General features: G+C 36.0%; 2 protein-coding genes across 2 annotated transcripts; both read right to left on the bottom strand.

The window, feature by feature from the left end:
* Positions 1–9,993: 9,993 nt before the first annotated feature.
* On the bottom strand, positions 9,994–15,663 carry LOC120780644 (endocuticle structural glycoprotein SgAbd-9-like). The gene is made up of 3 exons (XM_040112909.1): positions 15,598–15,663; positions 10,314–10,441; positions 9,994–10,233 (listed from the first exon to the last, which is right to left on the bottom strand). The coding sequence occupies exons 1-3, from the start codon at positions 15,613–15,615 to the stop codon at positions 10,008–10,010; spliced, it is 372 nt and encodes a 123-aa protein (XP_039968843.1). The 5' UTR covers positions 15,616–15,663; the 3' UTR covers positions 9,994–10,007.
* A 6,277-nt stretch (positions 15,664–21,940) lies between these two features.
* LOC120780757 lies at positions 21,941–24,132 on the bottom strand. The gene is made up of 3 exons (XM_040113012.1): positions 24,115–24,132; positions 22,268–22,395; positions 21,941–22,205 (listed from the first exon to the last, which is right to left on the bottom strand). The coding sequence occupies exons 1-3, from the start codon at positions 24,130–24,132 to the stop codon at positions 21,941–21,943; spliced, it is 411 nt and encodes a 136-aa protein (XP_039968946.1).
* Positions 24,133–24,781: the final 649 nt, after the last annotated feature.

Genomic DNA, 24,781 nt, shown 5'->3' with positions numbered 1-24,781 from the left:
TTAGGTTTATTAGAAAAACGAAAATGAATGCATGGAGTATGTGGGAGTTGGACATGTTTTCGATTTCGTCTATTTTTGCCACTACCACATACTATTAGCATACCGCATACTAATAAAATGTCCCCACGATTTAATTGGGGAATTAGTCAGCCGTATGTCCTCAAATCGTTATATTAGTTATAAGGGGATAGGTCAAATTTTCGTCCGATTTTATTCATTTTAGGTACGAAGTCACACGATCTCTCACTTTATTGAGATAACTCACATATTGACCGATATATGCGGTACAAAGTGAACCGGAAGTTCAAAAATCTTTGTACTAAGTATATGAGAAGTAAGGTAACTTAAGTATTAACTCAATTCAACCATTAATATTATCATAGCCATATACTACAGGCAGTAGGGGTAGTACCGGTTTTATTTATTTTTACCACTACCATATACTATTAATATGCTACATACTAAAAAAATGTTCCCTGGGTTTCAGAAAGTACCTCACAAACAATCATATGGAGTAAAGTTGGCCGGATATTCGAAACTGCTGATATTATGTAGTAATATATGAAGCTTTCAAGTTTTCGTCAAATTTATCTATTTTAGGAAAAAATATACAGAGTTATGTGTAAAACTCGCTCTCATTGATATAACATACATATTAGCCGATATATGCAGTATGAGGTCACCCGAAAGTTCGAAAACTTCCATATTACGTATATGGGGATCAGGGAAGTATTGACCCGATTCAAATTTTGGTACACAGAAATACTACTGTCAGGGAAAAATTCTGTCTGAATATCAGTTGCATATCCCATATATTGATCGATATTTTTGGTCGAACGTCAACAATAAATACTGGGGACCACATGTTTGGTATCTAGGCGCTTGAACAGCTTTGATTGGATTTGGACAATTTTTGATCATAAGGAGACATATTCTAAACACATTTTTCGTTTAAAGTTTTGTTCCGTTATTTTTATTTCTTCCTGATTTGTACCCCAAGGAATTGAAAGTGCTATAGAAGTACGCGTGGTTGTACTCCGAGGCCTGAGATATGTGATTTGACATGAAAGACAATACACCACACCAACGCGATGCACTAATGGAGCCACCACACACTAATACACAAGAACATATACCACCCACGCAGACATCACACCTATACACGCAGGATGCTACACATCACAACTCTACACTACCCAACAATCAAAACAAACTGTCCGAGAATCTGAGGCTTCAACCGGCAACCCAGCTTCCGTAGCAGCATCATCACGCTTTTCGAACAGACATTAAAATTTAAATTTTTAAATTTTTTTTTCTAAATACCTTCGGACAAAATAGAAGTTCGTGGCATACTAAATTTGGTTATAATCCGTCGAGCGGAAACCCGCGGCCCGTCTTCCAATTTTTATCCCGCCTTCTAAAGCCTTCTCCTACTATCTATGGGTAAAATTTTACGTATATGACGCATTTAGTTATTGAGTTATCGCGCTTTTACTAGTTTTAAAGAACACCTAATATTGGAGTAGCGTGGGGTTATCAGCCGTGTCAGTAATCATGCCTAAGAAATTTTCCCTGAGCGAATTTGGTTATTATAGCTTAAGTGGTTTAGGATATATGTATATACTTTAAGCCAACTAGCGGGCAGAGACATTTCTTCAAAAATTTTAACCCGCAGGTGCGCCTTGCTACTGCGAGCCACTGTGCCAAAATACAGTTCTATATCTTAAATTAGTGCTTCGTTATGATTTTAAATAAGTTTTAGCTTAGTAGAGTTTTGTGTATGTGGCTGTGGTCCGATAAAGCTCATCTACGAACTAGTCCTAATTTTTTGAAGAAGAACACGTAAACAAAGTTATATTACGAATCGTAATTCAACGCACCTCTTTATCCTGATAATTTATACTACTGTGTTCGCGTGTTTTCCGAATCGGAATTACGCGTCAAAATATTCATTAGTATTTGAGATACGTATCGTTTTGTGAGGCTCTGAAAGTGAATTCTTCGATTTTTACTATGTCTGAATTTATTGAACAAAGAAGAAAAGCGATAATGCACCATCTCATACTGCATTGGTTCTTCGTGATCATTTCGCCACATTTTCAACTAATATCGTGCCGCAACCACCGCATTCTCCTCATTTACCTTCGTGTAACTTCTGGCTATTCAGCAAATTCACATGACCACTCCGAGGACACCGTTTTGACCCAGTTGAGGATATAAAAGCTGAATCGAAAAAGGTTCTGATCTGAGAACGACGGAAGATTTTTCCGTCACTGTAAAATTAGTTAGCATGAGTGTATTGCAGCTGGAGGGGATTACTTTGAACGAGATGAAATGGTCAAAATTCACCTTTCAATTTGATCATAGTAGTGTATATAAATACATACATACTATGTAAGGCTATATCTATCTCGATTAGTTTGAGGTGTTCGTAAAAGTTTACAATCAAATTTGATATCTTATTAACTTATGGTATGTTTATTATAAGTAGTATACACACTTTCACCCCTATTCTGTGCACTTGAAAAATTCAACATATTTCTAATTTGTCAAAATTTGAAATTTATCAAGCATTTCTAATTCTGTGTCTGAAATAAAAAGCTCTTTTCTTTATCATTTGTTAAGATGTGAAATGCTCTTGACAGTGCTCGTTATGAATTAAATATCTGATTGTGCATCTTGTTGTGAAAATGGAAGATATTTTACTTTTGTTATTGTTGTTAAACGAAGATGAAAATTGTGAGAATAGTGATCGCGCGCGACATTTAAAAAGTTTACGCGACGATAGCAATCCATTTTCTTTGAGCGAGAATACCTTTGTGCAAAATTTTCGATTAACTCGTGAAATTTTCCGTCGCCTAATTGATGAACTAGCCCCACACGATAATCAGAAAACTTCGCTACCTTTAACTGTAAGGGTTCTAGCAGGTTTGAATTTCTTTGGACACGGCTCATACCAGAAATGTGTAGGTAACAACGACAACTTGCCCATGAGTCAGTCGTCCCATTCGAGAAGTGTGCGGGCTGTAGCAAAACTTATTGTGAAGGTGAAGGGAGGAGAAATAAAATTTCCCAGTCCAAAAGAGGAAGAAACTTTTGTAAAAACAGGTATGCTGTTGATATGAATAATACTTGTTTTTATAAAAGTTTCTTCCTCTTTTGAACTGGGAAATTTTATTTCTCCTCCCTTCACCTTCACAATATTGTAATACAAATAATAATATACTAATTTAAGGTATTTTATTTTAAATATATTTCTAAAAAATTTGGAATAAAAAGCCCCATAGGAGCAATTGACTGCACGCATATTGCTATCAATATAATTTGAATAGAAATCAGATGTTTCTATCGGGTGATTTTTTAAGAGCTTGATAACTTTTTTAAAAAAAAAAACGCATAAAATTTGCAAAATCTCATCGGTTCTTTATTTGAAACGTTAGATTGGTTCATGACATTTACTTTTTGAAGATAATTTCATTTAAATGTTGACCGCGGCTGCGTCTTAGGTGGTCCATTCGGAAAGTCAATTTTGGGCAACTTTTTCGAGCATTTCGGCCGGAATAGCCCGAATTTCTTCGGAAATGTTGTCTTCCAAAGCTGGAATAGTTGCTGGCTTATTTCTGTAGACTTTAGACTTGACGTAGCCCCACAAAAATAGTCTAAAGGCGTTAAATCGCATGATCTTGGTGGCCAACTTACGGGTCCATTTCTTGAGATGAATTGTTCTCCGAAGTTTTCCTCAAAATGGCCATAGAATCATGAGCTGTGTGGCATGTAGCGCCATCTTGTTGAAACCACATGTCAACCAAGTTCAGTTCTTCCATTTTTGGCAACAAAAGTTTGTTAGCATCGAACGATAGCGATCGCCATTCACCGTAACGTTGCGTCCAACAGCATCTTTGAAAAAATACGGTCCAATGATTCCACCAGCGTACAAACCACACCAAACAGTGCATTTTTCGGGATGCATGGGCAGTTGGCCACCAAGATCATGCGATTTAACGCCTTTAGACTATTTTTTGTGGGGCTACGTCAAGTCTAAAGTCTACAGAAATAAGCCAGCAACTATTCCAGCTTTGGAAGACAACATTTCCGAAGAAATTCGGGCTATTCCGGCCGAAATGCTCGAAAAAATTGCCCAAAATTGGACTTTCCGAATGGACCACCTAAAGACGCAGCCGCGGTCAACATTTAAATGAAATTATCTTCAAAAAGTAAATGTCATGAACCAATCTAACGTTTCAAATAAAGAACCGATGAGATTTTGCAAATTTTATGCGTTTTTTTTTTTTTAAAAAGTTATCAAGCTCTTAAAAAATCACCCGATACATTTAAAAAAGTCGATAATCTTCTTATACATACTATATAAAAATGAATTGTGTTGCTAAGCGCACAACTCAACAACGCCTGGACCAATTTGGCCAATTCTTTTTTTTTTAATTTATTTAAAATGTTTGTTGAAGTTCAGAAATGGTTTTTACGGCAAGAAAAATTTTAATGATTGCAGGGAACCCCCTAAAAACAGCTTTTTTCTTGTCTCATACAAACGTTGTATAAAAACAAGTAAGGAAGGGCTAAGTTCGGGTGTCATTAGTGATAATCGAAATACCGTTATTAGCAACTTTATTGCGAGAATATAAAAATGATGCCCTCTGAATTACATGAAAATATCTGAGAGATTTACCGATATTTTAGGTGAAAAATTAGGTTAGGTTAGGTTAGGCACTGAATTCATCGAACACGAAGACCTTGAAAAGTTATAGTCCGATCACGGCAATTTTTCCACAAGGGATACCTCAGCTCAAATACCGTATTTGTGTAAAGTTTTATTCCGCTATCATCATTTGTTCCTAATGTGCTATATATTATACAGAGAAGGCATCAGATGGAATTCAAAATAGCGTTATATTGGAAGAAGGCGTGGTTGTGAACCGATTTCACCCATATTTCGTACATATTCTCAGGGTGTTAAGAAATATTATATACCGAATTTCATTGGTCGGTGGAGTAGTTCCTGAGATATGGTTTTTGGTCCATAAGTGGGCGACGCCACACCCATTTTCAATTTGAAAAATAAGCCTGTATGCAGCTTCCTTCTGCCATTTCTTCCGTAAAATTTAATGTTTCTGACGTTTTTTGTTAGTCGGTTAACGCACTTTTAGTGATTTTCAACATAACCTTTGTATGGGAGGTGGGCGTGGTTATTATCCGATTTCCTCCATTTTGGAACTGTATATGGAAATTTCCAAAAAATTACATGTGTGTTAAGTGATAAATTACAGATTGAAATTTGTTACGAAGCCACAAAGAGGTCGCGCTAATATCGGTCGGCGTTCTTTCGCGTTCGTATGGCAACCCAAGGCACATGACCGAGTACTCCCAGGATGCGATGACATAGATGTGGAATTATGGATCGCGGTCAATTAGCAAGCGATCGTCACGATGTCACAGCACGACTTTTCAAACAACAGCTGCGATGTTTGATGGACTTTATCTTGAAGCAACGTATATGTGGTGCTGTTAGATGCTAGATGTACTCTGTTGAGTGACACAAGAGAGGTTTGCCGCACGTACACACTCTTCTTTGGATGGTGGTTACAACAGATCAAATTGGTGAACTCATTTCTGCGGAAATTCCTGATGCAGAGAAAGATCAAGTATTATATGAAGTGATGAAAACCAATATGGTACATGGACCCTGCGCACACCACAATCCCACTTCGGGTTGTATGTCTGACACGAAACACTATCCACGTGCTTTTCTTTCGGAAACACAAACTATAAATGATGGATATCCACTCTATCGGCGTCGCTGACCAGACGACAATGGCAAAACATTCAGCATTTAATTTAGAAGAGTGAATGTCGCGGTTGACAACACATGGATCGTACTATATTTGCCATTATTATCTAATTCACATTCAAAACTCATATCAGTGTTGAGTATTGCAGTTTGGTGAAATCGATAAAATACGTTCGTAATTACGTCACCAAAGGAAGCAACATGGCGGTTATTGGCCTTGAACGAGAGGACATCAACAAGTTTCGAATGGGTCGATACGTGAACTGCAATGAAGCGTTTTGTAAGATGTTTACTTTTGCAATTCATGAACGTTTTCCGACTATTATGCATTTAGCAGTTCATTTGGAGAATGGCCATAGATTGTATCTCAAGACAGAGTTACATTACAGCCAGTGGAAACACCGCCAGCAACAAAATTAACACTGATAAGTTTTTTCCCAACTTTCACGAGTGATCCGTTTGCGAGAACATTGCTCTATTCGGAAATACCCTAATATCATACATGGAGTGCATCGTCGAAGAAATAGTTACGCAGAAAGCAAGACCAACCAGTAGATTGACATCCAGGTGTATTCTCAACCAATGCATTCGGACGAATTTACACAATCCACCCTAAAAACGACGATTATTCCTGCCTTTGGTTGATATTGATTAATGTACGCGGTTCAACTGAATGGTACGGTGCGTGAAACTTTTTGAGAAGCATGCCAGCAATTACAATTGCTAGAACATGATAATCAATAAAAGCTACTTCAAATGCAAATGAAGTTCGCACACTCTTCGCTTTGATCAAATATGGGATACGAACAAAAATGACATTGCCGAAGACATTTTACATTGTCTTCGCAAAAAAATTGGAATTAGGTCAATTCCGGTTGACTTCCGGTCCCGTAGTTCGATATCCGGTAGTTCGATATCAGTTCCATCCGCCGTTTATCAATTCACGAAAGATGAACTCATCATGAATGTTCGGACATTGGCAAAATTATCGTAACTACAATTCCTTGAGTGCACGCGCAATCTTAGCTACCAAAAATAAGATTGAAGATTCAAAGTCAAATTCCGGGAGACTTGCGCTCATACAAATCGAGCGATAGTCTTGACAATGAGGACGACGCCGTGAATTATCCAGTGGAATTTCTAAATTCTTTGGAGAAGCTTGGTATGCCACCGCATTATTTGCGTCTCAAAGCTGGATCTGTCATTACAAGTATTATGTTTCGCAATCTTCATGCGCCGAAATTTTGTAATAGAACCTTACTGATTACGCCGCAGCTATCAAATACAAGGCGCAGAATGCTTGATTCTACGAATTCCTTTGAGTTCCAACGACTTGCCGTTTCAGTTCGAACGTATTCAGTTTCCAGTGAAAATTGCATTTAAGATGACTATCTACAGGACACAAGGATAGTCGCTAGAAGGGTGTGACATAAATTTGGAAATGCAAGGTTTTCACGAGTTGGAAAACCATCTTTTCTGTACATCGGAACAGAAACCAAAAAATTTTGTTTATCAAACTGCGTAACATTGAAAAAAAAAAATGAAATGATAAATTACTTACTTTTCATTTCAAAACACATAATTTTTCGCAGTACAACGGCTGCGAGGCCAGCTAGTAATTTAATAAAAAAACTAACTGATTTATAAAATATTGAAGATTTTTAATTTTTAAATTTTGTATGAATCTATTGGTAATACCGATCACGAAATATTTCAAATAGATGGCGTTACTAGAATTAAATCTAGAAAATCCAGAAAATCAAGCGCTGAAAAGTGGTTCGCTAAACGAGGCGCAATGAGCACTGATGATGCTGGATGCAGTGGACGCTCTCAAGAGGCTGTTACCGATGAAACCAAAACAAAAAAAAAAACAAAGAGTTTCCGGTATCCGTAAGAGAAGTTGCTCGAGATAACAGGCACTCTAAAGTTATTAACTGAACGTGTACATCATATATGTATTTCACGAATATTCGGGTGAGAGAAAGCTTTGTGCAAGTTGAGAGTCACGTTAGCTCACTTTTGAATAAAAACAACGACGGGTTGATGATTCGAGCAGACCCTCGTCCTTATTGTCAAAAAACTGGAGACGAATTTTTCACTAGCAAAATCATTAACCATAGACATCAATAGATGTACTTGACACCGAATGATTTTGCTAGGAAAAAAGTCGTCTCAAGAGGAGCTTGTGAAAACCAACCGTGTAATTGACCTTGCCTTGCCTTGACGGAACACTCCTCTCCTGTTGGCTAAAGCTGGTCAGTTCTGAACGATTTCTTACTTCAGGCGGACTGCAGAGGTTGTTCGGAAAGTAATCGGACGGAGTTGATTTAAAAAAATATATTGAACCAATCATTACAATTCTTTAAAAACTTTCTAAATGAGCTCCTTCTGTGTTGATGCAGCGTTACCAGCGCAATTTCCAAGCATTGAAGGCGTCACGGAAGGCATTCTAATGAATAGTCTTGACAGTCGATGTGCATTCTGCTTGGATTCCTTCAGCCGGCATGTGCCACTCGGAAGATTGGCTCTTTGTCCGGGATCATACTCAAAGATCCATGACATGTAACCTGTGATTACATTATTCAACAAGAGTCTGTCATTTTCACTCTTGCTCAAATTTTCTTGGCACACTTCCACTCGCCGCAACTTCTGGCAGTGAGCACTTTTGGGACTATCTTCGCGCAAATCTTGCACATGTTCAAGTGCTACATCACAATGTCATGAACCACAGATTTTGATAAATTTAACATCAAAACTTTGCGTACACGAGTCACATTGTCGGTGTTTGTCGACGTCGCAGGTCTCCCAGCGCGGTCTTCGACAGCGACTTCTTGCCAGCCCTCCTAAAAGGCCGGGGCCACCGAAACACACCACTTCTTGCTAAAGCAACATCTGGGTAAGTCTGCTTGATCATATCAAACGTCTCTGTCGCACTTCGATCACGAGCGTTTTCGGTTGATGTTGACGGAAGTGACACTACCTTTCATCTCCAGTAACAATGTGTTTCAGAAATGAATCGATTTTGTTGTGATGCAGCAGCGAATCGCAAATGGAATTTCTCATACATCGAGCTTCTTTTTATGTCCAACTTTTTAAATGTTTCCAATCAGTTTTTAAGTAATGCTCAGAGTTTACAAGACAGACTGAATCGACCACTTCCATTATTGTATCGACATTTACGACATCTGGTCTTCCAGATCCTGCATCTTTGACTTCAAAATAACTGCAATGGAATCGACGAAAGCAAAATTATGCATGACTGGCTATACATTATCAGGACCATAAACACTATTAGCATTTTCATCCGACTGGCTTGACTTCGAATAAAACATAATCAAAATCGATTTACTGTACCACGCAGCGATACATTAATGCTAGACATCGTGTGGCAATGAAAAGTGCGAGTTGTAAAATATTGACAGGCAACACAAACTAACAACAAGTAGCCAATCTGTTGACCAAATGAGCCACACGAGAGGTAAATAAATGAAAAGCGTTAAACGAGAGATAAGAGCAGAAGTCAGAGGTTGACAGTTTGCAATTACGTCATACATGCTTACACAGACCGAGGTACACATAAATAACAAGGGAGTAGCCACGAGATCAAACGATAATTATGAGCAATAATTAAATAACAGCGCGATGGGTGGCGGTCGTAATCGGTATATGACAAAAGTAATTTTATACTCGCTAATAAGCAAGTAGACGCTTGCATAAACTACTGTTTGCACTTTTGTAATTTTTGTTTGATCTATGAGAATACTTGTATCCGTATACTTACTTTAGAACATGTAGGTGGCTTGACGACTAACATAAATCAACTTGCTGCTGAAATGAAGCAATTCGAAATCAAAATGCTAATTTTACGACAGTTAAAGTCGAGTTTGAGAAATTCACTAACGATAGCAATTAAATGACACAAGTAGATACTTTTTGACAACTAACGACTGTCATTAAGCAGCTGTGCTATTTCTGTGGGTAAATAAGCCAGTTTTGCCTTAAGAATTGCTGCTCGAGACAGAAAAAAATTTGGAAAATACATTAGAAGTAAAAATTTATTTTATACAAAAATGGCAGTAAATGATTGAGTATTAAACAGTAGAGTAAAGTACTTTTGGAAAACGACAAATACAATTTCATTTAAATTTAAAAGATTTTAATATTAAACATATATTATATATAAAGTAGCTTAGCAGCACGTTGCTTAACCAGCGGCGGATTTCAATGCACCCGGGCTCAATTTGCGGTTCTTAATCATGTAGCGTGGCTTGTAACCGTCCTTGTCGGCTGTGTACATTGTGATCGTTTCGGTGTCTGTCTTTTCATCGTAAACCGTGTAGGTACCCATGACAACGAGCTGCTCGTCCTCGGTGCCGGGATTCATTATGACACCGATTTCCTCACGTTTGCTACCATTTGGTTCTTCCAAGCTATTGAAAGTAAATTAAAATAAATAGTAATTAAAATAATTACAACATTTTCGCAACATTTAAGCTTAAGCGACACTTACTTAAAACGATAACCCTCCTTCGTAGGTGCCAGGCTATAGAATTCCGACATGACGGTAGGAAAAACATAATCCAGAAAACCGGCATTTACGGTAAGAGAGAAGGTCGCCAAAATGGCTACAGCAAGAAACTGAAAAGAGAACAGAGGTTTGGTAAGCAACTTTTAGATTTGCATATACAAATGTATGTATGTAATTTGAGGTTGTTTACTGCTTCTATAAGGTTAGATTCAGTTTTGCGAAATAAAAAAAGGAATAGATAAAAATTGAAATTTTTAAACAAAAAACCTAAGGTAAAAGGCTTAGAAACAAAAAAACATTCCTAAGAAATCGAAAATCGTAAATTTGGTAGAATTTTTTTACACGAGTATATTGGTATCGCACTTTTAGTAGTTTTTAACAAAACCGTTGTAAAGAGAGTATGAAGGGTTATATCCGATTTTACCCGTTTTCCCACCAACCTCAACAAATTTGTTTGATTTGTGAGATATATACATTATACGAGTACTTTTTTTCGATCCCATCCCTTTATAATTCCGAGCTTTTTACGTATCTATACTTCGATTAGTTTTAGGTGTTACCAACAATCCTTAAGTGAACAAAACTACTCATATAATACTCAGTAACAACATGTTGCGAAGGCTGTTTGTATTCACTCCGACAGTATGAGCTCAGAGCTCGCTAATTGTCCTCACTAGAAATATCATCTAGCTTCTTCATCATATGGCACGTTTGGCTGCCCGGTCATCGCGGAGTGGCTGGTAACTGCGAAGCCGATGAGCTAGCAAGAAGGGGCTCTCTTACCCCGCTCATATCTGAATGGGACCTCTCGTGCTAGCTGGCGTATTTTGACAATGCGCTGCTGTGCGACTTCGAAATATTTTTGCCCTAGACTCGAATGCAGGAGATCTATTAAACTACTTTCCTTTCAAAAAATTCATCTTGCCGCAACCGTCGAGTTCTTACTGGACATTGTCCAATAGACATTCATGCCCCAAGACAAAAAATCTGGTCGGAAGCAAGTTGTTAAAGTTGTACGAAGATTCTAGAATCACCTATTTCAAGAATATTTCGAAACCAATTTTATATAAATAAAATCATGATTGATAATATTAATTATTAATATTCTACCAATATCCTCTATGAGAAAGGGACAAACTTTTAGTGTGAAAGTATATTATAGAAACACTTTGTCTTTGTTCAAAACTAACTCCAATTTTTTGAAGGTCTTTACTTTCACACAAGACAATTGAATACCGGAAAAATATATGATAATATTAAAGCCATTCCATATTATGTTGTTATTGGTTGAACAAATATCCAACAAAGCACCGTAATCCTACGCGCGTGTCACGAAAACGATACTTATAACCTTCAAACCATAAGTCATTAACAAAAAACTCGTAAACATCGACGCTCATAAATAAATCATAAATGCTAATTTAGTGCGTCTACCAATGAAAACGCACATTCCTCATAATTTTGAGTAATCATTGCAAATCATTACACAATGTTTGAATACACACATGCTCACTAATGATGTAATAATCTGTTTGGCTTATAACCCTGACCAAATATGTTTTGATGTTCGGCTTCATGTTTGGCGTAAGCTCGTATATTCCACGTCATTGTTGATGATACTGATGCTGTTACTACGAGTATTTTGGTCGAGTTCAAGAGTTTTACTGACTTTGAACTGTTAATGGTTATGGACTTTGCTGAAAGTAAAACCAAAATATACATTTGTATATCTGGTGGTTACAGCATTACTGCTGTGACCGAACTATCATTTGCAATGTGTACCAGGAGCTTCTACATTTAGAAGTATGTATGTAAATCATTAACTGCCGAGCGGCCGCTGTTAGAAAGATTTTTTTATAGTGGTCGGAACAAGCATCGAATCCAGATACACCAAAAGTAATAGGACGCATTTGTAAACACAAATATGCATATACTACGACAACTAAGTTCCGCCACTTTTTTGAAGCTCTTTTGACAGAAAATTACACTGTTTTGTGACGCCGCATCGAAAAATAATTTTAACTGCATAAAGTTTCATTTTTCAATTAAAGTGGACTTTTCCACCAATATTGGTTATTGGTAACACACAAGTTTTACATACTCAAAAACGTTTTGAATGGACAGACCTGTATGTCAAACTTTATTATGGAGACAGCGGGGGACAACTTTATGGCAGCGATTGTATAATTTCAGTTTTGAACCGACAATATTTTGGTACATAACTTCTTTTAGTTGTTTCTGGTTGTTGTATTTTCATAGTCGATGAGAAAACTATACAACTTAATATGATAATTCAAGAAAGTAGTATCAACAATTATTAAATTAATTATAATTATTAAAAAAATATGATTTTTTCTAAAGCTTAATTGCACTAAGCAATGTCATTGTATGATCATGGAGACAGCATGTCAATTGAACATCTTAAGATTTTTTTTAACTTAAGTCTCGAAAAGACCTCCCAAATCTACGCAATCTTTAATAGAGTATCGTTAACTTAGAAAGATAAAAACTCTACTAATTATTGAAATCGAAGCAAATTGTAATACATTGTAATACAAGCTAAATAGCTAGTTTATAACATTAACACTCGAATTTTGATTATGAAGCTTTCACGGATATTTGCTCTTCCAAACAACACTATACACAGGGAATATCATTAAATTATTTTGTACAAGAAAAAAGAGACATACCTATCAAATATCTTTCCGAAATTTAATGAATGTTCAATGAAACCAAAACAGGTGTAGAATTTAGTTTTGAACTAAAATAAAATATTTTAGTAATATACTCTCGTAGGTAAAGGTCTGTGATATATTTCAAGGATATTGAAGAAAACGTAAGCACATACCAAGCATTATTAGAAGAAGGCGAATGAGAATCCTGTTGACATTTTATTTGAACTGGGTAGCTTTCGTCTGAGGTTCGAGTAGCATCTTCAATTCGAAGTTAGGCAATCAATACTTATAAGTTCGAGAGAGCTCTGTCGTGAGTTTGGAGGAAATATAAGCTTTTCAGCTTGTCTATAGCCGAAATTATACTTTTGAAAAGAACGAACTAAGTAAAAATAAGGTTCCTTAAAGAACTTGATTTTCTATCGGTCAGTTTGTATGGCAATTATTGGTGATCATTTCTCAATTTCTTTGGAGATCACACTGTTCTTTTGGATAATAAGTCAAGCCAAATTTCTTGAAGAGATCACTTGATTGCGATCGTTCAATTTGTATGGCAGCTATATGTGACAGTGAAAACGAAGTGTGCAAAATTTCAAAGCGATGTCTAAACAGGACATCTGCTGCACCGAAGCTAATATACCCTTCACAGGTGCATGGAAGCTATATGCTATAGCAATCTGATCTGAACAAATTTTTCGGAGATTATATTATTACCTTAAGCAGTAATCCATGTCAAATTTCGTAAAGATACCACGTCAAATGCGAAAGTTTTCCATACAAGCCCTTGATTCCGATCGTTCGGTTTGTATGGCAACTATATGCTATAGTTAGCCGATCTGAACAATTTCTTCCGATATTACATTACTTCTATGAATAATAACTCATGCCAAATACCGTGAAGATATATCGTTAAATTAGGAAGTTTCCCATGCATGCACTAGATTCCGATCGTTTAGTTTGTATAGCAGCTATAAGTTATAGTGGGTCCGATATCGGCACTTTAAAAAATTTCAAAACGATATCTTAAAAGCTGAAGGACTAATTCGTATATATACAGACAGACAGACGGACAGACAGACTTGGCTAAATCGACTGAGCTCAACATACAGATCATTTATATATGTACTTAATAGGGTCGCCGACGCTTCCTTCTGGGTGTTACAAACTTCGTGACAAACTTAATATACCCTGTTCAGGGTATAAAAACTGAGAGACTAGTTATAGTATATACAACGTCCGGTGTGTTTAACGTGGGTACCTGCTAATGACAGCCTTACCCCACGGTGCACAAGAGCACAGTGAATCTAATCAATTCGTTGATCAGCGCCACACTAACTTCAAGACCAACCTAAACCTTCTGTCGTACCTTGGGTCTGACACCCGGTTGTAATGCAACGCCACATTCAACTAACAAAGTGTCAGATCTTCACGCATTCGTGTTTTAACCACAACCACCACGATACTTCCCGAAGGGTCAGTCCGCATGGGCAGATTACAGCGAACTCCAAGAGCTCCTGCTCCCTGTGGTACCAGAATTAAGTCTGCGGTCAAACCTCGTATCCAAAACTACTATCATTTGAGCTTCCGTATTGCTGTGGACTGGTGACTAGGGGTTGAACCCCACATGCAAATTACACCCACACATCATTCACAAAAGAGCTAAGCTAATACCCAGTTAAACGCCTTCGCCGCCTGAACATTTTACCCGCAAACGACCAGAACTGTTCGGCATTCCGACTAGTGGAGATCACACCGCTAACGTTTAAACGGCCATCAGTGCAGCTAATTCACATACCACCCAGATCCCTAATGTCTATATATACAGACAGACGGACATGGCGAGATTTACTCACATCGTCTTGCTGATCATGTATATATGTATATACTTCATAGAGTCTCCAACGCTTCCTTTAGTGTGTTGGAAACTTTTAATTTTTTAGTATTTCTTTGATTCATAATAAATGACTATTTTACCTGGAATAAGCATTTCAAATATTAAATAATTTCGATATATCGTAAATTTCGTGACCGGCTTAAGATGACTATTTGCTAGACCTTCAGCGCGCGTGCGTTCAATTTCCATAGAAATATGCAAACATGCATCAGATAAAAACGCAAGAAATATTCAAATAGGTGTTTTTGTTTCAAACACAATGTCTTAGCTGAACCGCTGACATAAGTTTTAAACAGTATTATTTTATTTTAGCGCGAAAAGGTCAGAGACTGTGGTGCATAAATTAGCTTATAAAATATTTTTGAATTCCTGTAACCACTTCAGATATTTTATAAATTTAATTATAAATTATTTTATTCAACTTATTATAAATTTATCACTTCTGATCACAAATCTATACCCAAAAACAAAATTTTACTTTAATGCTTGTTCACACTTTGCAAACTTACTGCAGGGATTTTGATTCGAATTTACTCTTCACATTCTTTACACCAACTATTATTATTGCTTTTCTTAATTTTTACTAAATTTTTGTTGCAAAATATTTTATTGTTCACCAAAAGACACGATATGTAAAAACTTTTTTGTTGCTCCTTTGCGCGGTACACCAAAAGGCATTTTTGTTGTGTACAAAACTTACCAGCTTAGCAGATGCCATGTTGAGGCTGCTTGAAGATCACAAAACTGACTGAAGCTTGAAAAGCAATTTTATTCAATATTTCGCTTTCGTTTCGAATTTGCAAATGCCATAATTAATAGTTGATACCTAAATATCCAAATACCTGTATTCACATATGCATATTAATGATTTTTTAAGACATCTCTGCTCTCAGCTAGATTAGAAGACACCAGCGGTTCGACAGAATTCAAATACATACATATATGTATATATGTATGTACATGTTTTGCATACACATATGTATGTACTTGGGTGTGTTATACAAAATCTAATAGATTTTTTAAATTTCTTACTCTTCGATTAAACCGGTCTCAGTTGAAAACTGGACTTGAAACATACTCATACTAATCAAAGTCAAAATCATCACAACCGCCAACAAAACAACGAAAATGATGACATTCCGCAATGAAGAGCGAGTTAATCACACGAAAAGGGCAACAGCTCACGAACGGCTATAAATGTCTAATAGCGCTAATGATTTTATTGGCAAGAAAAAGAGAAGAAGTAGAGAGAGTGGTTTACGACATCGTAAGGAATTACTAAGTGTCTACTTTTAAGAGTATGTAAATTGTAAAAACATAGGAAATCCCACAGCCAATTAACGAAAATAAAAGTGATATGACAAATGCACAAAAATTCGTAATCAATTGTAAGCGGTGTTGGATAAATACGGACAATTAAGCCTTAAGGGGTTACATGGGTTTTCTCGGGTAAAAAGCAGCTTTTTTCAAAAAGTTTTTTCTTATATAAAAAACTAAATATTTTATTATAATTTTTTAAAAATTAAATATTTTATTAGAATTTTTATTGAAAAATACTATAAACAAAAAAATTCTGAAATTTTTGGAAATAAAGATTTTAAATTGGGGCAATGCGACGCCATTTCCGGTGACTCCTCGGAAAAAAGATGCACCCGCGTTGGCAGGATAACTGCTTACAGGATTATTTAAAGTGAAAAAATACGTGTTTTAGTTAAAAGCTTAACTTAGAACTTGGACCAAGGAAAAAAATTTCAATTGGATTATGGCAGTCATTTTTACAAAAAAAAAATAAACTTCAGTGTTTATTTCGCGATATTTTTTTTGTCAAATAGTTGTGATCAATAAAAAATCTTCGTCCAAGCCTTTAATATTGTATCTCAAAGACCGAAGTAAAATTTCATGAATTTCGTTGAGAAGTTCTCTAGAAAACTTGCCAACCAACTTCAAAAACACAGTTCCGATAAAAACGGGTTAGGGAGATGGTGCACTTAGCTCAGCTAGCCTCGACCGCACAAGTTCTCACGGCTGTATCTCCGAAACTTTTACTCGGATCAACTAGAAAATTTAGGACAATATTCCAAAGGTTTTGAAGAAGTTAATAAGGCAATGAAACCCGTAAACCCATGTTACCTTTTAATTTGCTGAACCATTTCGTGCTGCCGAAATTCCAACCTTTGGGTGGGAGTTGTCATGGCAAATCATTTCCTTAGGTTTTCGTAAGAAGTATGTTAAACATATCAGTTTACAAAATTTTGGCAAGCATTAGTTTTCCTTTCCGGCTTCGGTAGGAAATTGTCGGCATTATTATAAACAAAAAATAGTTGTTATCAATATATGCTTGAGGAGTTTACAACTCCCAATTTGTTCATAGTGCGAGCCCACTAGAAAACAACACTTTACATACATTAATAATCAGCAATCGTGATAACAACATTTTCTAGAGCAGTTTAAAATGCCTCCTTAAAGTTCAAACAGTGTTACAGTTGTTTTGCGAATATTTGTCAAAAGTTTTTGTCGTATCACTCAAGTCAATGAATTACGAGTTATCTTGTCGGAGATAAAGTTAGACTTGTGTAAAATTGTTTATAGGAACAAAAAATATTCTCCAAATAATTTTGAGAATATCTGATGAGTTCAGAGTTTTTGACTAAATAAAATTCTTTTGTATAAACACCACTCTCATGGGACCAAATATTTCATTTGAAATATTTATCGACCCACGCAATTATGTTATGTACTTTTATAACGTCTAAGTATTATTACACGGACAAAACAAAAAGCTTTTGGTTTGATTAACTTAGCTTTGAAGTCCTGACATTGAACATTTGGTGAAAGTAAAAAGGTTTATTATAAAGCTTTCTGATGTAGAATACTACGGACGCTATGAGCTTGAGACTACAATCTCATAAACAGAGACAGGGATATTGCTTCATCTTAAAGATTATTCTTTTAAGGATCTCAGGCGCGATAACGTCTCTAAAGAAGTCAATATGGTTCATAGATTCCTAAAATATAAGCAATCGCTTCATAACTGCTAAAAAACTGGTATGTGCTCTAAGTTGTTAGTAACCACAATTTGGAGTGATGAACAAAAACCAGCTTTGTGTATATAAAGAAAAAGAATGCAGTGACGTATCCAACTTCCTCGTATACAAATATTTGCAACTGTAATCGAATGTTTAAGTTTTAATTATGCAGTAGTAGCATTCATTCATAAAACGAGCAAAAAGTGAGTAACAAACCAATGAGGAAAATCTAAGTTTCTAAAAAAAATTATACAAATACATGTGCGTGTGTGTGCTTATTGTTTTTATTCGTTAGTCAATGGTGGGAAATCGCACAATTCATTGACTTTCATCCGCATTTTTGATAGCAAAGTCATGCAAATACGGTGATCAAGAGCAGTTAGCCAATTGAGTTCTTAATTAAATGCCGTCTTACGAAATTATATTTTATGACACAGTTATTATAGTTATTGCGAGGGCAAAGAGGCAAGGAGCATAAAACAACTTTTAATTGCCATGTGAATTTTTTACAATAGCACCTGGCCTAATCGTACTAAAGTACCAAAACCCTGTTAGGAGATCAACGTACGTATCTAAAACAAACTTTAATTGTAGGTAGTATGAGCTTGAGACTATCAAGTGAAGTTCAAAAACTGAACCTTTTTTTGACTCGTAAGTAAAACTTATGTAAATTACTAACAATTGAGAAAGCGAAATCGGAAGATTGACTCAGCAACCGCCATTTTGTATCAGACAGCTAAGAAGAAGCTTTTCTTATATACGTAAATACGTATTTAATAATGATTGAATGAAAACATTTGAGTAATTTCTTTACTCCTAAAATAAATTGTCGAAGTTAAGCAATTTTCAATTCATTCCTATATTTCAACTAATGTCTGAATTCCAGATTTTTAATAACAGGCGGCTGTAAAATCTTTTGAGAGAGGGAGAGCTGCTCAAATTTAATTCTTATGTTTTAGAATTTTAGGTACTTGTAGATCTAACTACCAAAAGGGTTAAATACTGCACGAGAACATGTTCGCCCGATTCGGAGCCGACAGTAAATTGATAGACACCTGAACAGAATATTAAATAAGAAAGCAAAGATAAAAAGAAGTAAGCTTTAGAAGAGTTAGGTTCTTGAAGAATTCTATATATTACTGTGGGCAAAAATAGTGCGGATTTCAAATTTAAATGTCGCGCAAAAACCCATTCGTCTAAATATTTTTTTTCTAGGTTGGTAAGACTGTCAGTGACATCTGTACCAAACTGTTTGTCTTTCTGAAGTACATAAAGTGCATTCAACGAGTTTAACGATGAGTGAAAGTATTCAAAAAAAAAGTTCCATTACGTTTTGTGTGCGGAATCGAATTTCTGGTGTGGAGACGTTCAGAATGTTGGAAAAGGCCTTCGGCTTTTCCCGAAAAAGTGTTTTTGATTGATACAACTTGTTCGCGTTGACGACGAACCACGTTCAGGTTGGCCATCAATATGTATCGACTGATGATCAACACGTCAATAAAATTATGGAATTAGTGCTTGAAAATCAACGATTAACAATCAGAGATCTTACTGGCATCGTTGGAATGTCGGAAGGATCAAAACCGTGTTGAAAGATAATTTGGGTCTAAAAACAGTGAAGCACGATTGATTTCAAAACCACACAATTTCTTCGAAAAACAGCGTCGCATTAACGTCCTTGAAACAATGCATTCCGACAACTAGGATGTCATAAAATATATTATTACTCGCGATGAGTCTTCGATCTATGTTTACGACCCGGAACATACGATTAATCAGCCGAATATCCTGGCAAAGGTGAGCCAATGCCGAAAACCCACCGTCAAAGCAAGTCAAAAATCAAGGTTAAGTTGGCAGCTTTCTTCGAGGTGGAGTGCACTCCGAATTTGTTCAGAACGGCTAACCTTTCAACAAGAAATACCATTTCAGTGTTATTCGTCGTTTGCGTTACGCATTTCGTAAAAAGAGGTCGGAATGGATTCTTCGTGAGTTCAAACGACCGCTCCGGGAAAAATGTTGTGAGTCCATTAAAGACGTTAAATCGGGATACTTACTTTAACTATTGTTTTGAGGATTGGAAAAATATGTTGGCACAATTGTAAGAGGGATTACTTTGATTAGGACAACATAGATTTTGAGGAATTGAAATATTTTTATACTTAGTCCAAATCAAATTGCTTTAAATATCTTACAAATGATTGCTTAAGTAACAAATATGCGCATCTGGAAATTAAAGGTAATAAATCACGTGGTCTTTTTGAATTACCAACGTTTGCCTAATACGTTTTCTGGTTTAGCCACATTTCAAGCAATATGTCGTCAAAATTCAAGATCGCGAAGACGACAGAAGTGACCTTCTAAGCAACCAACTAGTTTTGCTGAAATGCCTACACTAATATAAATATATGTTGTTTACCTGTATTTGTGCATTCAATTAGCCATAATTATTAAGAATCAGTATATTATATTGGTTTTCATTATACTTGTTTGCTTACAAATAAACACTAAATGAAACTCATTTCGAGGATTTCGAAAATATAACATAACAAGCATTAAATACAAATAGTGTGTTTAAATTTTCATCTGTTAATTAAAAATATATTATTATTTTATTTTGGCTTCCAAATCTCTCTACAACAATAGCATAGTAAAAAGAACTAGTGTGTCTATAAACCAATTCTTATCATGAATGCTATATATTGTGTATAAGATCATAACTTAGCTTAGCACAACATCTTTACTAATCACTCAAACTGCCCTAAACTATTGTGTAGTAAGTTTGTATATGGAATTACTATTTATAGTAGAGATAAAACATCAGATTTAAACACCCATAAACACCCGAAAAAATCTTCGTTACGAGTTTTCGAGTGAAAAAATTGAAGGTCCTTTTCGCATTGTCAATGGCAAATACCGCAGTCGATGGAACGATGAGCTGTACGAAATGTACGACGGCATTGACAAATTAAAAGACAGAGACTACGCTGGCTAGGTCATATCGTCCGAGTGCCGAGTATGAAAACACTTCAGCTCTGAGAGTATTCAACGCAGTAGCCGCCGGTGGAATCAGAGAAAGAGCTACACTCCATTGAAAATATCTGCTGGAGAAGGGCGTACCTTCACCTGGAAGTATATCTTTATTGAAAACTACATGAAATACCCGTTATAAACTGTAATGCTGAGCTTACTGACACTTCTTCACTACTCAATGAAAGCTCTAATGTTTAGAACACTCATGTGCACTCAATTTGCGGGGACATTTATATAGAGTAGTGTATTGTAAGGAAGTTGGTCAACAAGTTTAACTCTGTGATAATATTTGTGGTTCATGGAAATCATTCACTTTTTTCAAATGTTATGCTATCTTAAGTTGAGTTTTGAAATTGAAATTTCTTAATAATTATTAACTACAAATTTAAGTCTATAACACTGACAGTAATGAATAAAACTCAGTTTGCAAATAGTGCACGTTTTCGAAAAGTATTCATCATCCTCCAGATGATATAAGGTTAATAATATCAGCGTGCACGCCACAACTATTTCCGTTTTTATCTCCAAAAGAAGAAGTCTTTTCTCACTACTCACGCATGATCTGACAAAAAATGGCTAGCGAAAAAATATCTCTACTTGGATCACGCGTTAATAAGGAACCTTGTGATAGCACATAAAAAAGGTATTTAAGAGAAAAACAACATGAAGATCATTATATGTTGATGATCCACAAAACGACATGGAAACAAAACCGAATCAGCTTGAGACAATGAACTTTTCAATGAATACTGAAAAATTGATCTGACAAAACTGATACATCTCCATTGGGAGCTGAGTGGTCATAAAACTTTGAAAAAATTCGCTAAGCAACATTTTATTTAGATTATATTTAGATTAAATTTGTCTTCCCTACTTTACAAACACTAAGTAAATATAGATTTGTGATAATTATCAAAATTTCCATTGTAGAGATTTCCACATAAAATTATTAATTGTATTTGGAAACAGCATATGAAATATGGTACACTATTTACTGCCTTTGGCCAATGACTTTAAAACCTTGGCACTCAATCCACACTTCTTCGTCATAGGGTCAGTATTGCGACACTTCATCACCTTATAACGCGATTTATAGCCATTTTTATCGGCTGTATATATCGTCATAGTCTCAGTATCGCTCTTCTCGTCATAGGCCGTGTACATGCCCATTATCACCAATTCCTCATTCGCCGTACCGGGATTCATAATAACGCCAATCTCCTCGCGTGTACTGCCATTCGGCTCCTCCTGTCTAGGTAGAACAAAAGTGGTAATTAATGTATTAAAATAGTTATAGACTTGTTTGCCAGTTACTTGGAACGATAGCCCTCCTTTGTAGGTACCTGACTGTAGTACATGGTCATGAATCCAGGATAAATATAATCCAACATTTGTGTATTTGCGGATAGCAAAGAGATGATAAAAATTGATGCTGTCAAAAACTGTTTGATGACAATAGAGTTATAAAAGTTGATTTGTTTAAAAATTCTTATTGCGAAAGATCAGAAATATGTATACAAAGAGATTTTGTGTTATGTGTCTCGAGCTTGAACAATTTTCCTGCCAAAACTGATTAATAATTCGGGGTCAGGTCAGGGGTAATAATATATTTATGTATTGATTATTGGCTCTAAAAGATTACTAAAAATTAGGGAGTGTGTTAAGCTGATAGAATATAAATTGAAACCATCCATGCAAAGCTCGGGTGAAATGCGAATGTGTTGGTAAGCAATATTAGAAAAAATTGCGTGATCCAAACAGTTTGCTGTAGGAAGTACCCCGAGGAATATTTTATATTGTTTTACTACTAATTCTCTATAGCTTTCAAAGGAATAATTAGTTGTCACTAATCTATTTGAGAATTACTCAGTTGTATCAAATCTATCTACAAATAAAGATATTCAGAAAGTTCAACCAAAATGAATAATATTGAAAAAATTACTCTGAAATGCTTTTATCTACAGCTAACTTGTTACGTAATTCAATTAGAAAACGAAAAAGTCCTTGATCAGATCTTTCGATCTAATAATATGAAAAGCAGTACGCTCAGCAAGTATAAAGGAACTGTGGAATGGCATTTCAAGCTCCTTACGAATGAATAAACGAACAGCTGGCAGGATGGGGAGTGTCGTGTCGTAGTGGAGAGAAAACAGACTGCATACCTGGCATCGTTACAATCTACCACAACACGTGCGTGATGGGCTAGATACCGAGAGTTGAAGAAGGAAGAGGCACGCATTTGTAGATAAAAAAGAGATAGGCAGAAATGCGTGAGTATGAATAGCTTGACAAGCTGGCCGACAGAGGTAATGCTCGAAATTTTACGAAAATATGCGGCAACTAACAGAAGCTTTTAACACCGGACCGCCAACGATCGTGGGATAAGCTTCCTCAATGTCGAATATAAGATTCTATCGAGTTTACTGTGAGAAAGATTAAAGTCCACCGCGAACCAACTGATGAGATTTTATCAATGTGGCTTTAGCCCTGCAAACTCTGACGTTGAACAATACCAAAAGCACCGTCAGGATCATGAAGGATCTCTCCGAGTCGTTCGATAGCAAGTGAGTTCGATAGCCATTCGTTCCTCTTCTGGAATCTGTTCCTGGAGAAAGTAATACGAGCTGCAGAACTAAATAGAGCAGACGAAATATCTGCCGTCATCAAATAAACAGTCGACGCAGGGGATGACCTCAACTCCGTTGGAAACATCTGCTGGAGAAGGACGTACTTTCATCTGGGATCTCCAATTGACGCCGAACAGTGAAAAGGAAACTCGGCTATCATCGCCTAGGCGGTGTCTACGCCCAATAAGAAGAAGGAGAAGTGCGCTTTAAACTATGTATAAGTTTAAATATTCGAAAGAACTGTCAACTTTTAATAGAATCACCTTCGTTATTACTTGCAAATTAATATAACTTTGAAATATCAAACAATATTTTCTCATTATTTCGTGCTCCTGCAGTAATTACTTTACATATTTAATAAACCATATTTCAGCCAATATCGAAATGTAATTGAAATTTTCCTTTTAATATATTACAATGTTTTCCAAGCAATATAATAATATAAGGTTTCACCATTAATAGTCTAATTCTAAGCTTCTTCATATGTTGTATCCTTTTTTTGACTGATCGCCAAGATTCTTTTGGATCACTTACCAACTTTACGGACACCATTTTGCACTGTACTACGTTAAAGATCAAATAAACGACTGAAGCACTGTAATAAGAGGAGTTAACACGAAGGTTTCCAAATCATCTGTCACTGAATCCATCACTTCAGATATGCATATTTGTAATTTGCAACTAGATATACGCATGCAGTGGCAAGTCATATAAATGCACTTTTTTGTAAGGCTACAAAATTTCTTTCAAATGTCAAATCGAAAACTTTAAAAAGTGACGAATCGAACAACGAATGGTGTAAGTCATATAAAGTGAACTAATTAAATAGAGATTAAAAAGAGCAAGCTGTCATATATCATTGCAATAAATTCGGCTGAATAATATGCCTGTTGAACCAAATTCAAGACTAGCACGCAAAGTAATAACAACTTAGTATAAACTTATTCTGAACCTAAGTTGCATTTTTACTACATTCCAGTGTAAATATAAACATATGTGCAAACCAAATAGGTAACAACGAGATAAACAGGCGGGTCCAAACGTCCTACTGCAGTGATACGCAGATTTGAAAATCATCTTATGATGCTGTAATAAGTAATCAATTAATATACTCCGTTCTTGGTGATTTTTTGATGATTAGTTACTTTAAGTTGTGCAAGCTTGGAGACACTATGATATAAATAGACACCTGCTATCACAA

The sequence above is a fragment of the Bactrocera tryoni genome, unplaced genomic scaffold, assembly GCF_016617805.1.
Source record: "Bactrocera tryoni isolate S06 unplaced genomic scaffold, CSIRO_BtryS06_freeze2 scaffold_25, whole genome shotgun sequence".
NCBI classification, from domain to species: Eukaryota; Metazoa; Arthropoda; class Insecta; order Diptera; family Tephritidae; genus Bactrocera; species Bactrocera tryoni.
The sequence above is the reverse complement of the archived record's forward strand: the minus strand, read 5'-3'. Positions and strand labels throughout refer to the sequence as shown.